This window comes from Microtus oregoni, unplaced genomic scaffold (genome assembly GCF_018167655.1).
Source record: "Microtus oregoni isolate MIOR12 unplaced genomic scaffold, Mior012 000020F_ref0000438, whole genome shotgun sequence".
Taxonomy (NCBI): domain Eukaryota; kingdom Metazoa; phylum Chordata; class Mammalia; order Rodentia; family Cricetidae; genus Microtus; species Microtus oregoni.
Genome location: NW_024543079.1, coordinates 32,188,258 through 32,205,939, shown reverse-complemented (window position 1 = coordinate 32,205,939; position 17,682 = coordinate 32,188,258). Strand labels below are relative to the sequence as shown.

The 17,682-nt window shown below is 40.6% G+C and overlaps 1 protein-coding gene across 2 annotated transcripts in view; it reads left to right on the top strand.

The window, feature by feature from the left end:
• Window positions 1-17,682, top strand: part of Plcb1 (phospholipase C beta 1) — a 676,602-nt gene that overhangs the window by 578,631 nt on the left and 80,289 nt on the right. For both annotated transcript variants that reach the window (XM_041670151.1, XM_041670152.1), the window contains exons 28-31: window positions 10,864-10,940; window positions 11,044-11,133; window positions 11,965-12,022; window positions 12,625-12,711. In XM_041670151.1, the coding sequence (XP_041526085.1) occupies window positions 10,864-10,940; window positions 11,044-11,133; window positions 11,965-12,022; window positions 12,625-12,711 (312 nt within the window). The remainder of the gene's footprint in view (window positions 1-10,863; window positions 10,941-11,043; window positions 11,134-11,964; window positions 12,023-12,624; window positions 12,712-17,682) is intronic.

Genomic DNA, 17,682 nt, shown 5'->3' with positions numbered 1-17,682 from the left:
TGGGCATAGAACTATTCCTTTCCCTTTCCCAGCAGGCAGCAACTGCAAATAGCTTCTTGGCTAGAGGTGGGATTTGTAGCCAGTTCCCCTTCTCAGTGCTGGGATTTTTTGTTTGTTTGTTTGTTTGAACTTGTGTAGATCTTGTGCATGTTGTCATAGTCTTCATGGACCGTGATGTCATATGTGTATCAGTCCTGTTATATCAAGAAGACACTGTTTCTTGAGGACATCCACCACTCTGGCTCCCACACTCTTGCCACCTCGTCTTTTGCATGGATCCATGAGCCTTAAAGAGAGGGATTTGACAAAGACATCTTATTTAGGGCTGGGTGGTCCAAAGGCTTTCACTCTTTTCACATTTTTAGTTATGGGTCTCTGTATTAATGACTATTTCCTACAAGAAAAAGCTTCTCGGTTGATGTTCTGATCCATAGGCATATAGTGTTAGTAGTCATTTTTTTATTTTTGCTATATTCTTTTAGCAGGATACTAGTAGCTTTTCATCTAGGGTGTATAATCTATCATGTCTAAGGAGCTTGAGCACTTTATGTGTCAGGTCCATATCATGAGAGGCCTTAATCTAATCAAAAGTGTTTGATTACTCCCATAACATTAGTACCACCAACCCACTAGTATATCTACAAACCCTGTGGTTTGTAGCTGGGTGATATGAATGCTTAGTTTTCTCCTCTGACACCATGCAAGTACCTTCCAGTACTATGAATCCTAATCAGTAAGAATAAAGCTTCTAATTTGGCAGCATCTCAGTTTCTCCATGGTCAATGACGTAAGTAAGTTGTGTCTTCAGTAATGGAGCCTTACTATCAGGTTATGGAGAGTAACCAACAGCCTTTATATAGCCTGTGATGTTTGGGAGTAGGGTTTATGAGATCCCTTTGGCAAATTGTAGTAATACGAGCTGTGGGGCTGCATTCCCCAGCACCCGGTCACCCCCACGGCTAGCTTTACCCAAAATAATTACACGGAAACTGTATTCTTTTAATCACTGCTTGGCCCATTTCTATCTAGCCTCTTCTAGGCTAATTCTCAAATATTAATTTAGCCCATTTCTAATCATCTGTGTTGCGCCCCTAGGTGCGCTTACCGGGGAGATTCTAGCCTAGTCCATCCTGGGTCGGAGCTTCATGGTGTGTGTCTGCCCGGGAGCGGGGCATGGCGTCTCTCTGAGGCATCTGCCCCCAAGAGGAGAGCTGTGGAGTCTGAGCTCACTTCCTCTTCCTCCCAGCGTTCTGTTCTGTTTACTCCTCCCACCTATCTTCTAACCAATAAAATGGGCCAAGGCAGTTCCTTTATTAGCCAATGACCTTCCTCCATCAGCCAATGACTCAACAAGATGTAACTCATTTCTGGTACAGGGGGTTTGACTTGGTGGTATAAGATGTATAGTTGTCTAGTTAGGGTATTGTTTCCCTCATTATATGGTATCTCCATTTAAATTCCGTGTGTGTGTGTGTGTGTGTGTGTGTGTGTGTGTGTGTGTTTGTATTTTAAGAAGCTTCTAGAGTAATAGGTGTCCATATGGCTTTTAATGTTAGTTGTCTCTCCCCATATTCCCTCTTCTACCCTGCTCTTCCATTTCCCTCCTCATTTAATCCTTCTATTTTAGTTTCCTCTTTATCTCTTTATATTCACTATTTACCCTTCTTTCAAAGGGCTCCCCATCCCTCTGGGTCTTTACTAGCTACTTAACCTCTATGGAAAGTCTCTCAAGTGTTATTAACTTCTTTTTTGTTGCATTGGTTAAGTCAAGCCATATAACTTGACAAAAGTTAGAGAAATGGAATTGATTATGTTTTGAGCAGGTGTAAATCACAATGCAAAGCGTGAATGCAGGAAAAGCTGTTGTAGGAACGGCCACTTGTTCGTTTCCCTAGCTGCACAGGTTCCCAAAATAACCGCACAGAAAATATATAAATTAAATCACTGCTTGGCCCATTAGCTCTAGCTTCTTATTGGCTAATTCTTAAATATTAATTTAACCCATTTTTATTAATCTGTGTATTGTGCATGGCTGTGACTCACTGGGTAAACTTCCAGCATCTGTCTCTGGTGGGGCTACATGGCTTCTCTCTGACTCTGCCTTCTTTTTCCCAGCATTCAGTTTAGTTTTTCCCTGCCTAGCTCTGTTCTGCCCTGCTCTGCTATAGGCTCAAAGCAGTTTCTTTATTAACCAGTGGTATTCACAGCATGCAGAGGGAAATCCCACATCAAAAAGGCATAGAATCAGAGATAATTTTAGATTTGCACAATGTGGGCACATCTCTCAGAGTTGGTGTGTTAGATTTAATAGAACAATCCATGGAAATTTAACCAAGTGTCTAGAATATGGTGATAGTTCTTTACCAAAGATAATTTGTGCAGGATCGAGGAAAGGAGAAATGGCTTATGATTTCACATATGTACCCTTTGATAAAACTGTTTTATCTCTTGATGTCTGTATCATTGCTTTGAAAACAAGAGGATTATAGAAGAATTCTTAGAAAGTCTCCTTTGACTAGGATGTTAGTTTCTCTAGTTTCTCTTATATCATAGAATGTAGGAATGACTCACCTCCCAGAGATATTAAAATAATAATTACAATGTTTAGTTTAAAGCAACAGATTTTTCAACCTTGGCTTTTCTTCTTCATGCACACTGTATATTGTCTCGTCTTAATGTATTTTAAATGATGCTAATGACTATTTAGGAAACATTAAAGAAAATGACAATGAACAACAAAACCCAAAGGCAAATCAGGGAATAACTTTGTTTGTGTCGACATAAAGCAGCTTGAGGAGGAAGACATTCTGGTGTCAGGAAAATTCCATGGAATGCAAGCAGCCTAGAATTGCAGGAATTATTGCATTTCATCTGGCAAATGAAGAAGGCTGAAATGATATGTTTCGCATTTAGAAAAGGAATGATGGACGTGATGTTTATCTCCATGGGGCAACTCTTCTGGGCCTGCCATCCAAATGGACCATAGAGCCCATGATTCATGAGCAAGTTACAAACAAGACAAATGTCATCTCCTCTCGTCAGACTCACATTGCTAATTATCGGAAAACCTCTAGGTGCAATGATGGCTATTTAAGCAACTAGTATTTATTTAATTTATTCTGAAGTAAGTGGCCACTGAGGCTTTCAAATCATAAAGCCCAAAGAGCTGCAGTGATACAATCCATCATGTGTCACTTAGGCTGTAAAATACCACAGCTCTTTGCATCCAACTTACTGGTTTGTAAATAGTTTCCAAGGGTTGTAACTTAAAGCCTCACAGAAGGGTAACAGAAGCTGAAGAAGGCTCTTACTATGGCATAATTTCAGAGCAAAGAATAATTTAAAATGCTGGGAGTTTGTCGAAGGAAATTCTTTACAGTGAATGTAAGTGTTGGCCAAATTTTCAATTTTATTTCTTTCTGAATAACAGAAACTTAATCTAAGGATCATGTAGATATTTTAAAGTTCAAACTGAGTGTCTAGGTCTGGTTCGGTGGTAGATCACTTGCTTGTCATGTGTGAGTACCTGGTTTTGCTTCTAAGAACTGCAATAAACAACACCAAAACATTTATACCCAAGTAAGTAGGTATAAATTGACTTTAGTTATGGAAAATAAAAATAAGTGATTGCGTAGGTATGAAAGACTATGTTAAAGAATAATCAAGATGGCTACCTTTTCATCTAAATTTTCCTTCTCTGAGAAGAGAACAAAATTATAGAGAAAGTCAGCTCTCTGTGGACAGGGCTTTGCTCAAAGTCAGACTGTATGTGATGCTATAGATGTTCAACAAGGAACTGCTGAATGCAGAAATGAAGATTTCTCAACTTCACGGGACACGACTCCCCAGAGTAAATATCTACCATGTCTTTATATTGTCATGTTGTGTTTGGTCATTGGATCACTAAATAATTAACACACATTGTAAATTTCTTCTTTGTAGAAGTTGACCAGTTCACAGTGAAAACTCACTAGAGGGGCCTTGACTAGTGGGGCTTTGACTAGAGGGGATTTGATTAGAGGGCTTTGACTTGAAGGGATTTGACACTCAGGAGGAACTGATGAAAGAGACAATACTTCTCAGGGAGTTAGTGAAAGAGGAAGGGAACATGCTTAATGTTGGCGCTGGATGTTTTTCTATTTCCCAAAGCCATTTCTCTCAGAGAGACTATAAATATTATCATTTCTGTCCACACATCTTTTATCCTCTTTGATTTAGCACCAGGGAATTATTTTCTTCTGTGGAAAAAATTTTCTCTTCCTCCAGTGACTAAACAAATTCAAATTTAGTTCAGAGCTGAAAATAAGCGTGAAATTCTATTCTCTAGGGCTTTATTTTTGTGTGGTTTGGTTTTTGTTTTTTGATTCTTTAAATGGTTTAGATGTTTATCCAGGAGACTTTCATGAATAGTAAACAAACTAACTAAAAAGGATGTGTATTACTTTAAGGAAAAACATTAATCAAAAGTTAAAATTAAATATTATTTGCAGAATTCCAGATTACCCTCTGCACTCTAGGTTCATTCTGTAGAACTCTAAATCTTTGTTCCATTGCTACCTATAATTGTCCATTCCTGGTGAGGCTTGTAGCTAATACGCACTTAACTCAAAAAGTTAATGTCCTCTGCCCCTAGGTTAGTGCTTCAAAAGTGAGCTTTTAAAATGTGCTTCTGTTACTATGAAAACCACTTCTCAAGGTCATGTGTCCACATCTTACGCAATGAAAACTTTGCACCAAAACTCAAGTTCCTTCACCTTATATTGGTAGCAGTGTATACATTGGTAGGGCTTTTTGCTGTCGTTTGTTTTTGTCAGGTTTCTCCAGATTGCAAGAAATAGAAAGTTACAGCAGACTAACTTGAGTAATAATATATAGTAGAAAAAATGAAGAGGATAAATCATGTAAATGTATTGTGCATATATAAGAAGGGAGTTGACAGAGATCCATCCAGAAACAACCTATTGTACTGCCTGTAGTTCTCATGCGATCGTTCCCACTTCTGCCACCCCCTTTCTCTGTTGTTTCCGGCTAGTCTTAGTATCATTCTTATACAAAATGGTGGACAAGACATGGTTTTCATTTATTTCTCCATAGACCTGTAGACAAATCTTAGGAAAGAGGTCTGCTAGGGTCATATGATCGGCCAGCCTTGCTACCTTAGTGAAGTCCCATATGTTATGATTAGATCCATGATCTTCTGGATTAATTACTTTGGCCAAAGGATGGACGCTGAAGTATAGACCAGTTCCCACGGGAGCCAAACATGAGTCAGAAAGCAAAGTAAGTGCTTCTGAGAGAAACGGTGCTGGATGAGAAGGCACAGATGGGCCCAAGCCTACTCAATGAGGTGAGAAAGAGACCCACTATGTATGCATATATATCATCCCATTTCCAGGCACTGCTAACAAAGTTGTGGCAGACAGTGCTCATGCTGCTACCTGGAACTTAATTAGACAAACTGCAAATAGAAAAAAGAATGGTTGAGGCAGAGCAATATAATCCAAGGCAGCTCTACAATCCCGGGAGTGATCCTTATTTGTGCTGTCTTGTTCACATGGGAATATCACTGAAAGGGTAAAATAATATGAAAAAAAGGTGTGCACAAAAGTCTATGCAGACAGGTCTGGGGACAAACTACGAGTCGAAAAATATATCTGGGGACAGGTCCAGTCAAGTCTTGGAGACATTTAAAAAGGAAAAATATCTGGGCTGGAGTAGAAAAGTCAAAGAGGGACTACAGTTATGGAAGAAGTGCTTGCAAGGTAGAGAGTGAAGTTTGCAGACGTGGGTAAAAAGGATTCTTGTTAGCAGAAAGCTGTGTGATGCAGAGGGATTCCCAGATGTCTATGATTTGGTGGGTGTTGAAAGTACCCAAGAGGATAGGAAAGGCCTTGTGCGCTTCTGAGCTGAATAACAGTGCCTGATCCAAAGGGGAAGCCTTGTCTCCAAGAAGAGGAAGTCGCAGCTTGCTTCTGCAGATGCTGAGGTGGGGAGGCAGAAGCACTCACAGCTAAGGTTGATCAGTTCATTGAACTGAAGCCCCTAAGAAAGCTGAAAGAGGAATTGCTGTGGTAATTCCTGTTGAAAATGAAGGTAAGATTTCTGTGTGAGAGGAGTTGCCAGTTCAATGAAGTTTAAAGTAATTATTCCCAAAATGTATCCCAGGCCCAATACCAAACTCACAGAGACATTTTGAGATAGCTTTTTTATTTTTTATAAAAACAGGAACATCTGCTAGGAATCTTATGCAAATTACTAGCATTAAGTTGTTTGGACCTTATAGCAATTGTTCTTTTTTGTTTTTGTTTGTTTGTTTTTTGGTTTCTTTTCCCTAAAGGTATCATTGGAACAAAACATCACTGAGTTTCTAAAGGTTCTGTGAACCAGGAAAATTTAGGAATCTGTGAAATAATTAAAATTCTGAGAAATGAGCCATAAGTTCAGCAACAAAGAAGGTTCCTAAAATCTTAATGAAAGATGAGATAAATTCCAGTATTTGAAGCAGAATTAAGGCAGTGTTTTAACTTGCTTTCTATTGCTGTGATTTAAAAAAAAAAAAAGGAAACTGGAGAAAGAAAGGACTTATTTCTTTGACTTCCATGTCCCAAGTCATGGTCCATTGAGGGAAGCCAGGGCAAGAACTCAGAGCAGGAACCTGGAAGCAGGAACTGAAGGAGATACCTGGAAGAATGCTCTTTACTTGCTTGCTCAGTTTTCACTGAGCAGGGGCAGCACTTCCCACAGTGGGCTGGACCCTCTCACATCAATCATTAATCAAGAAAATACCCTACACACTTGCCTACAGACCAATCTGATCATGGCATTTCCTCAATTGGGATTCCTTTTTCCCAGGTGACTCCAGCTGATGTCAAGTTGACAAAACAAACAAACAAAACAAAACAAAAAAAAAAACCACAAGCGGTGTTAAGGTTGAAGGAGGTGAGAAGGGAGCCACTGCAGTGTGGGAATCACTTGTCTTTCTTGATTTGTTTTGTTTATTTGTTTGCCTTGTGTTTTGTTTGGTGAGCCAAAGCCTCACAAAGCCAGGCTGGCCTTGAATGACTGATTCTCTGTCTTCAAATTGCTGGGATTAAAGGTATGAAGCATCATATGGATGCTCTTATCCAATTTAGAAATAGAACAAAAGGTGAGTAAAAGAGCAAGAGTTCATGGTTCAGGGAGGGTAGATAGAAATGTGTTTTTACACAGAGGGAGTTTATCCCTTGCAGACAGGACATTTCACAGATGAACATGGGGTGAATCTCAAATCTCCCCACAGGTAGAGAAGACATGAGGGGAAGTAAAAAAAGATGTAATTTGGGCAAAAAAGACAAACCAAATTAAGGACCTATGATATGGTATATGGTCTGTCAGGAATTGTGTGTATTTTCCCAGTGCTTTCCAAACCGCCCTGGTTAACAGAGATGAGGACATTGAATTTGGGATAAAGAAGAGAACACAAAGTTCCAAAGACCTTGAGATAGAGGCCAGACAAACTGAAATGACTTCTTTAATGGTGTCACCATCTTCCTCAATAATCTAGACAAGGCTTCTCAAATTCCAAGGTGCACATTTTGTCCTGAGAATCTTGAGGAAGTGCAGAGCCTGAATTATTGGTCTAGGGGAGGGCCTGTAAGTTTTCATTTCTAATGTGTGTCCTTGCCCTGCTGTAGCTGCTGATCATAGGACACATGATAGCAAGATCAATTCAGATGAGTCATGAGCCAGACTTCTAGAGCAGTGCCAGGACTATAAGTAGATGCTTGATCAATACTTGTTGAGTTTGGACTGAAATGAATAGTTTCCCACACAGTGGAAGCGGATGAAGTGGGAATAAGAATTGGGAACAACAAAAACCAAGTTCACAGGATCTGAGGACAAAAAGTCGGGGGAATCTTGGGGGACTTTGGTATAGCCATGTTTAAGAACTTTACCCAAATTAAAGTAAATGTTAGAACTGAGTAGATGGAAAGCGCAGGCATCTCTAGTTCTGTGACTTTGTTGGCTGATTGCTAAAGTGCTAAGAGTGAGGATAATAGGTAGGAAGAAACAGAAAATGTAAGCAGATGTTGACATAATGTAGCCTGAAAGTCCAGCTTTTCAAGGCCACCTGCAGGGTTTGAGGAAGAAGTCCACAGCAAAGCGAAACTGAGCTTGAGGGATTTTTATCTAAGGGGTATGGAATAAATTCTCATATGTGTTGTTCTGGTCCTGATTGTTTTGTCCTCTAATTTTCTTTTAAGTTCAAATCCTTTCTAGTTCTCCCTTGTTTCAATTCTTCCTTGCTTCTCTGTTTACCTAGCTTAAATGCATTTTTTTTTAACAGGGGGTTTGGGGCAATGGGGGAAAAAGTTGCAAGAACTGCATCTCATTGGTTATAGTATAATCCTTGTCCAAATGATGAGGAGCTGAGCCATTTACCATGACAATGAAAGCTTTCAAGGTTTCTGGTGTGAGGCTGTGATCAAAGGTTGGGGGCACAGAGCCAGGTGAGACAAGCTGTGAGACACAGGTTTTTATCAGCCAGACTTAATAAACAAAGGATTGACATGATTTTTTTTTAGATTGCTTTGTCTTAATAACCTTGGTTAGACATTTTCAACTCTGACTTTGTACATCATTGTGAAGTTTTTAACTTATGATACATTACAGAAACATTCAGTCTAGTTTGAACTTGCTCTGAGGTGAAAATGAGCTAATTGTGTGTAGCTTGTCTCAGACAGAGGAGAAATTGTTTGCCTGCGTTAGTCTGAGTAAAAGGAACAATGCAGGCTTTTAAGTAATTTAAAGTCCTCATGGGACAGTAGACTTAGTTATGAAGCATATTCTAGTATATTTCCTATATATCAAAATTATACAGCTTATTGAGAAGTCATCTTCCTGACCATCCATGGATATATGTGCCCATAAGTTTGAGATGTAATCGTGAGATTACATATACATATCACATGAGATTACATACTACAATGCAGATACTTTGCATGAGTCCCTAGGGGGAAAAACAGTATTTTACATCTGAACAATTTGATAAATGGCACCAATTGAAGCACGATTTCCTCAACTGTGGCAGCCATGCTGAGGCAGTCTCTTCTGAATGATGAAATAGGCATTCTGTGGGCCATATTCTCCTTCATAGCTCTTCAGATCTAACTGACCTCACAATAAATGTTCCAACTTTCATGTTTATCATAATGAACATGGATCACTCTAAGCCTCTGAAATCAATGCTGGGGTTACAGATGGGAATGACCATGCCTGCCTTTTAGTATGGTGCTGGATATTAGAACACAGATCCTAATGCTAACAGAGCAAGAGTTCCACCTACTGAGTCCTCTGGGGGAGTGTGGGATGTGGTGTGTGTGTGTGTGTGTTTATTCAAGGCAAAGTTTCTCTTTGTAGCCCTGGATGTCTTGGAACTCACTCTGTAGACCAGGCTGGCCTTGAACTCACAGAGATTTGCCTGCCTCTGTCTCCCAAGTGCTGGGATTAAAGAATGTGCCATCATTCCCCAGCTCAAGAGACTTTTAAAAACAACTTCTGAAACCACAATCGAGAACAATACCTGACGGAGGTGAATTCCCCAGGTGGTGGAGGCTATCTGAATTTATTTTACAACATTTAGAGTGTTCTAGATATGATAAACATTAAGAATGATTTAAAGTACACAGAAAGGTATAGGAATATTACAACAAGTGTTACAGCATTTAGCATAAGGCATCCATGGATTTGGATAAATGCCAGAGACTTCAAGACCAATCCTCCATGGATCTTGAGGGATGACTGACTTGTTACTTGATAGATATTACATATGTAATGCTAGTCAGTTCATCTTGCTCTGTATATTTTGGGGAAGAAAATCTTCACCTTGGAAATAACAGTAGGGCCTCTGGAAGAAAGTCCATGCCATATACTTTATGCTAAAGTGAAAAGGTTTAGGTCTGTTGCTAAAGCCACCTCAGGTTCCACAGACTCTTGATGTGGAATAAAGGATGAGGGTTGACTGATATAAAAATTTACTTCGCTGTAATTGACAAGTGTTCATTGAGCATGTACTAAATGTTGAGAGCCAATTGGAGAATTAAGAATACAAAGATATAATTGCTTCAGTCTCGAATCTTGGTTTGATAAAGAAATGGATGTAAAACAATGCAGTTATTGCACTGACACAACCCAAGCTTCAACAAGAGCACAGAAAAGCATTCCTGGTCTTCTTTGTGTCTACTGAAGTTACTCCCTTCACCCCGCCAAGGACACTACATCAGTTTCTGAGATGGGTAACAGATGTCATCCTCAAAGCAAGTCAACAAGAACAAAAAATACAGCCAGAAACACAGAATTCTACACTGCTGATTATAACTTCCATTAATGTCATATAGACACACTACCTACGAGAGATAAACATAGCAATGACCTGGTTTATAACCAAGAAAACATTGGTTCAGAAAAGGTGTAGACCTTTGGCCCAAATCATACCTTTCAAGCTTATTACCTCTACTTTATGTCCCCAGCCTGTATATACAGAGTATAGGTAGGAGCCTAGGTCAACAGTGTTAGCTGAGTTTGCACTGAGCCATGCTACAGGAACTGGAATGAAAATCTAGTGAATGCAATTCAATTAAAGGAGAAAATCAGAAGGATTTCTTATTAGCAAACAAACAAGCAAACAAAACCTCAAACAGATAATGTGATCCTTTAAAACCACGCCCTCGTTGCCAGAGTTAGACTCTGGTTACTCTCACAGCAGGTCAGTGTCCACTGCAAACCGTCTAACTCCGCATGCTAGTGTTTGGGGTGGGAAGAACAGGGACTGGCGCCTGGATCTGGGATCCTAGAAAACATCAAACTGTTTTTTTCTCTCCCCAGCTTATTCAGAAGTTGACAGATGTTGCCGAGGAGTGTCAGAACAACCAGCTCAAGAAGCTCAAGGAGATCTGCGAGAAGTAAGCCTTCATCCCCTCTCACTTGGCCTGAATAGACCTGAATGCGTGAACTACAGATTGCTATTCGGTTTGTCTGATTTTTTTCCCCTATTTGTAACTTCAGAGAGAAGAAGGAATTAAAGAAGAAAATGGATAAAAAGAGGCAGGAGAAGATAACGGAAGCCAAGTCCAAAGACAAAAGCCAGATGGAAGAGTGAGTGGAAAAGTCCCCCCTCCCTAACTGGGATGGTGAACCTGCTATTCTTCTCTGGCAGAGAACAAATGTCTTAACCAAAGGCCCCTTCGTAAAGCTTCTTTGCTAATTAATCTTCCACATGATCCCTGCCTTAGTAACTGTTCTACTGCTGTGAAGAGACACCAAGGCCAAGGCAACTCTTTTATAAGAGGAAGAATTGGGGGCTTGCTTACAGTTTCAGAGGGTTAGTCCATTATCATCATAACAGGAGCAAGGCTTCACTCAAGGTGATGGAGCAGCAGCTGAGAGCTATATCTTGATTGGCAAGTTGGCAAGAGAGAGGGGAGTGATGGGGGAGGAAGATGGAGAGGGAGAGGGTGTCAGAGAGGAAGACCCCCAAGCTTGAGCTTTTGAAACCTCAAAGCCCACTCCCAGTGACACACTTCCTCCAACAAAGCCACATCTCCTAATCCTCCTAATCTTATGAAAGATTTTCATTCTCTGGTGACTAAACCTATGGATGAACCTATGGGGGCCATTATCATTAAAACCGCTACAATTTCCATTGTAAGGTTTTTACAGTGAGCTCTCAAACAGGGGCACTCCAGGACATTCAAAAAAAAAAAAAGGAAAGTGATCTCTTTTGGGAAATTGGGAAATGGCTAAATTCTCATTTCTCAATTTGTTAGACAACCTTGGGAGCACCTAAGAAAACAGGGCCTATGCCTGGGGAAACACAGCACCACCCATCCCCACTTACAACTTTCTTTCAACAGCTATACAATGACAGGAAAATCATAGAAGTTCCAGGAGGGTTGCTTTAATGATCTCTGGCTCATTTCAATTTAGGGAGAAGACAGAGATGATCCGGTCGTACATCCAGGAGGTGGTGCAGTACATCAAGAGGGTATGTCTGTTCACCCTGTCTCCTTTGCAAATGCCGCAAGAACAGTCGCCAGGCTCGTTGTGAACTCTGGAGAGGAGAGCTGTGCCTCCTTGTCTACATGTCACCAGCATCCAGCTGTTTTGTGGTAGCCCCTAAAAGCGCAATGCTCTGGCTTTTGAGACCCATACATGTAAAAGGACTATAAAAACGGATGGGGAGGAGTCACTACCCAATGGGAACCCCAGAAAAAGTGACACGAAAGGGCATTCCCAAAAGGTCTTTCATTGTTACCTGTGATAAAGGTGACATCCATGTCTAGATCTGTCCTTAAGCTTTTAGAAATTTTGTGTTGTGGTAATTTTCAGACATTTACAACAACATCTGTCTGTCTGTCACCAAACTACTCTGCCCTGGGTTCCCCTTACCTAGCTTCAGAGGGCAAGTCTTTACCAAAAGACCAAATAATTGATACCATAGACTTGGAAAACTTTGGTTTTTTTTTTTAATTGTTGTTGTTTTGTTTGTTTCTTGTAGCATGCGTGAAGGCTTTATTGGTTTTTTCTTTGTTTTGTTTTTTGCTAGTTTTCTAATATGACTATTTTCTTCTGGTAACTTTCTTATAGTTAGAGGAAGCACAAAGTAAAAGACAAGAAAAGCTTGTGGAGAAACACAAGGAGATCCGCCAGCAGATCCTAGAGGAGAAGCCCAAGGTAAATGGAGCTAAATAACCCTGACTGTCTATACACACCTGGTTTGTTTGTTTTCTATTCAGGAAAAATAAAATCTCCTGGTTTATGTAAGTACCTCACACAGCTTCTCAGGTCTTCCTTATGTGAGAAACTCCTCATTTCTCGTGGTAGTAAAAGTACAACAATATTCTGCAAGTGTTTGCCACCAACTGGCACTGTCTAAAAAATATGAGTGTGCAGAACTCTCTCCATGGAGTTTGGTTTCAGGTAGTCTGATATGTGGCCCCGGCAAAGGTATCTTTCCTCTGACCAAGCAACTTCATCTTGTGATGCTGTAACGTCAGACTTTGCCCAGCAGAGGACACCCTTCACTAACATCACCCTGATCTTGACCCAACAAAATCTTCCATAAACCAGGAAACAAACAAACAAACAAAACAGAAAGAAAGAAAGAAAGAAAGAAAGAAATTTCCTCCCCCCCCCCCCCCCCCCGCATAGCAACAACTCATCAGTGTGGTCCTTTAAATTTTTACTGTAGCTTAGAATGTAGCTCAGTGGTACTGAGAGTGCTCGGCATGCATGAGGTCCTGGGTTCAATCCAAAACAATAAATCAAAGTGGGTTGTGCTTGCGGCTTGTTGAAATTAGTTGTCTATGGACATCAAGTTGAATGAACTATCTGTAAATCAAGTTTTTGTGGGTTAGCCAGCAGTATTCAGGTCTAGTATATACTGTCCATTTTCATTTCTTGGTGAATGTTTTTCTCTGTTAAAAAAAAAAAGAATGTGCTTTTTAGGTTTCCCCTCCTTTTAAGCTAGAGTTAAAAACACAGCTTCTCGAAAGTACTATCATTGCACCTAAGTGCTTATTGAGTCTGCAAAGCTCAAGTGTTGGGTTTATTTATTTGTGTGTATTGTTCCCTGGTTGGCTTCAGAGCAATTACTCATGGCTAAATCTAAATATATTCTCAGAGTTATTTATGTTCTGTAGCCTTCATGTTTATTGAATATGATAGTCACTTGATACTTGTTATTTCTAAAGATTTCAGGCTTAGCCATATAAATCCTCAAGCAAGAATTGAGAGCTACTTTGTACATTGTTAATTCTTAGGTTTCTCCTGCAAATATACAATTCAGAAAAGCTTAGCCAGCTTCTCGGGCTGTTTATGCTAATACAGTGGGATACGGTTTACATAGCTTTAGCAATTGCCACATGGAAGTCTTCCTTTGGATTTCTAGTCTCCTTTTCCTTGAGCTGTCCACAGTCATTCATGGGCTAAAAATATTAAGTGGGAAATTTATGGAGTGAACAGAGCATGACGACTTGAAATTGCACAACTTTCTGCGCAGCTGATGACCCCTCAAAGCACTGTCTCAGCCACTCCGGTGGAGCACTGTCCCTCTGTCCACAAGGCCACACAGCAGTCCTCTCTGATGTCAGATTCTATCTGCTATCTGCTGTCACAGTGTTTGTGACCCTTTTTTGCTTAAAAAATGGCCCCAAGGCACAAGAGTAAGGATGCTGATGTTCCCCTGAGCTGAAGACATTAAGTTTCAGATTAAGGTTGGCATTTTGGCACTTCAGGGTGTATTGGGGGAGGGGGCACTGTATTTTCCATGCAGAATCTATCTTACTTAAGTGCTCAAGTATTCAAATAGCAGATCCAGATTTGACTAAAATTTAAGAAAAATATGAATTAGTCAGACACATACATTGTCCAGGTCAGCATCTAATGATGGATTTGTCATCTCTTTGTATCCTGGTTTAATGAAATGTGTTTAGAGTGAGTTTCCAGCCAGTTTTAGACCTCTAAGAGTCCTTCTGACAGCTACTCTTCCTTTCAGTTTTGTTTTGCTTTTGAGTGTGGGTGTTGGTTCAACATGGTAAAATATTTCAGTCAGAGATAAAACGCAATGCATGTATGTTAAAATTATACAATTTATGTATTTCATAGATATTATATGTATGTCCATTTATATGTGTGTAGGTGCCCATGTGCATGTGGAGGCCAGAGGATAATTCCTTAGGTGCTATCCATGTTTATTGTTTGAGACAGGGTCTCACACTAGCCTGAAACTTGCCATGCAGGTTAGGCTGGCTGGCTAGGGACCCAGGGGTCCATTTGCCTCTCCGGTGCTGAGATTTCAAGGACATGGTAGCACACACAGATTTGTTTTATGTGTGTAAGTTGTGCATATTCAACTTGTGTCCTCATGTTTATAAGGCAACCACATTACTGACTGAGCTCTCTCCATAGCCCTCATTGTGTGTGTGTGTGTGTGTGTGTGTGTGTGTGTGTGTGTGTGTTGCAGTACTGGGAGTGTGGACATATAGCACCACACATGTGGCTGTTCTAGTCATCATGATTAAAATCAAATTAAGTAAGTGGCTATTAAAGCACCTTAAATCTTCTTCACTGGATATAACCAAGCATTAAAACGACTAATAACCTTTGTCAATTTAGCTGCCCAAGTACAATTTTGCAGAAAAGCAAATTAAACCTGCTGGGCATGCTCACATGCATATATAATCCCATTAACTTGGGGGATGGAGGCAGGAAGACGGGGAGATCATGACTCACCTAGGTGATATAGTGAGACCACATTTTTAGCTAAGTAAATAAATAAATAATGAATGTAAACAGTAACAGCTTAATAACTGACTCTATTACTATTTGAGTGGTGTCACAATTCTAAGGATGGAGGGACAGTTCTAGGAATACTGTAGATACTATATTAGCTATTTTTCTAATGTGATAAAACACCATCCACAAAAGCAATTTACAGAAAAATTTATTTTGGCTTACCATTTCAGAGAGACAGAAAGAGAGCACACATAATGGCAAAAGAGACAGGGCAGCATGTAGCTGAAGCAGGAAGCTGACCGAGTCTATCTTCATCCACAGGCAGGAAGCAGAGAAGAGATAACAGGAAGTAGGCTGAGGCTTTAAGCCCTCAGAGGTTACTCCCAGTGATGTCCTTCCACCAGAAAGGTTCTTTGTCCTAAAAGTTCCATAATCTACCCAAACAGTGTTACTAGTTGGGGAACAAGTGTTCAGATGCATGAATCTGTGGGGGACACTCCTCATTCAAACTGCAATAAGTGGTTCTGGGGATGGGTAGGCATTTCTAGGGAGAGCTGACTGCTTCTAGGGATGGGTAGCCAGTTCTAGAGACAGGCAGCTAGTTTAGTGGCTCAGCAACCTCTCTGAGAACCAGCAGTTTTAGAATTTCAGCGTTGATGCTTGCTGTCCTCAGGTTATAAAGTCAACGACAAGCTGGATGCTAAAGCTCCTGCATCATCATCTTATGTAGAACCATTCAAAAGAGAGAGCTTAAGTATGGAGCTTCATTAAAAGGGAGGGAAGAGAGAATGAGAGAGGGACAGAGGGTGAGGAGAAGAGAAAAGAAGAGCAGAGGGGAGAACAGAGGCTGAGACCAACTTGCCTAGGCTGGAAGAGAGAAATCAGGAATGGGCAGAGTTTGTCTCCTGTTTTTGTTTTTTTGTTTTTTCAAGACTAGGTTTCTCTGTAGCTTTGGAGCTTGTCCTGGAACTAGCTCTTGTAGATCCGTCTGGCCCCAAACTCACAGAGGTCTGCCTGCCTCTGCCTCTGCCTCCTGAGTGTTGGGATTAAAGGCATGCCCCACCACTACCCAGCTGGAACTTGTCTCTTAAAGGGACCTTTGCACTGTGTACAGGAAAACTTATTGCTATAAGCCGAGGGGTGATTTTGCCGAAGGGGCAGGGCCAAGGTGTGCCTGGATACTAACAGAGGGAGTTCAGCTTCTTGGTGCTATGGTCACCAGAAGCCTACACACAATTGAAGCTTTCTCATCAAATACTGAATACCCAGTAATCAGGGCTTTGTGTTACAGCTGTGTACTTAGAGGCTTTCATTTCTCCTTCCTTGGCTTCTTCAGAAAGATCTAAAGTGTTCCTAGGAATTCTTAGTCATTCTTTTGTCTTTCTTGCTTAGTGTGACTAGGAGCCAAGATAAACTTGCTCTTTTGTCTGTGACGCTCTTCATAGGGTCATCGTGTTGTGAGTGGATTTGAAGGTAGCCTTTGAAGGTTGTTGGTTCCATGTTATATACTTAAGGGTGTCCTTTGAAGCTTAAGAATGTGTTTTCAGAGCCATTACTTCGATAATAAAATGAGAAATCGCATGTGAAGTCAGCCGTGGTAGCTCACATCTATAATCCTAGCACTTGGCAGGAGGAGGCAGGAGGATCAGGAGCTTTTATAGGTCACCCTTGGCTACAAGCCATCTATGTAAGACACTGTCTCCATCAAAACAATACAAAAAGTCACGTGAACTCATAAGATACAAAGCAAATGAAAGAAAATGATAATAAAGGAGGGAGGAACATTAGTCAGTGTTCACCTCTGCCACCCAATGCCTGAAATCATCAGCTCAATGGGGGAGGAGGTTTATGTTGGCTCACGAGCTCAGAGGTTTTAGATTCACATTGTCTGACCCTGTTGCATTGGGCCTATAGTAGTACACCAGGTCATGGAGATAGAACATGGTAGAGGAATTGTGTTTATGCTTAGCAACAAAAGCTGAAACATAGAGAATAGACCAAAATCTCAATGTACTTTTCAAGGCAAATTCCCAGTGAGCTCATTTCTTCCCCATAGATACACTTTTTTTTTTAAAAAAAAAAAATTGAGACAAGCTCATTATACAGCCTAGTGACAGCAGTCCTCCTGCCTCAGCTTCCTCATTACTGACTATAGGTGTATAAGGTACCATGCTCAGTCCTGTGTCCCTTTTTAAAGGTTCTACCAACTTCTTGGAGCACTTGAGCCATAGAACGAGCTTTTATTTGTGCGCATCTGGAGACACTCCTGATCCAGACTTGCAAACAGCAGTAATGAGCAATAGAGGGAAATGGCAAGATCAAATGTGAGCTGGGAACTGAAGCCCAGAAGAGCAAGGGTAGGTTAGGAGAGACCAGGGTTCCTGAGCAGAACTCGATGCTCTGTGATTG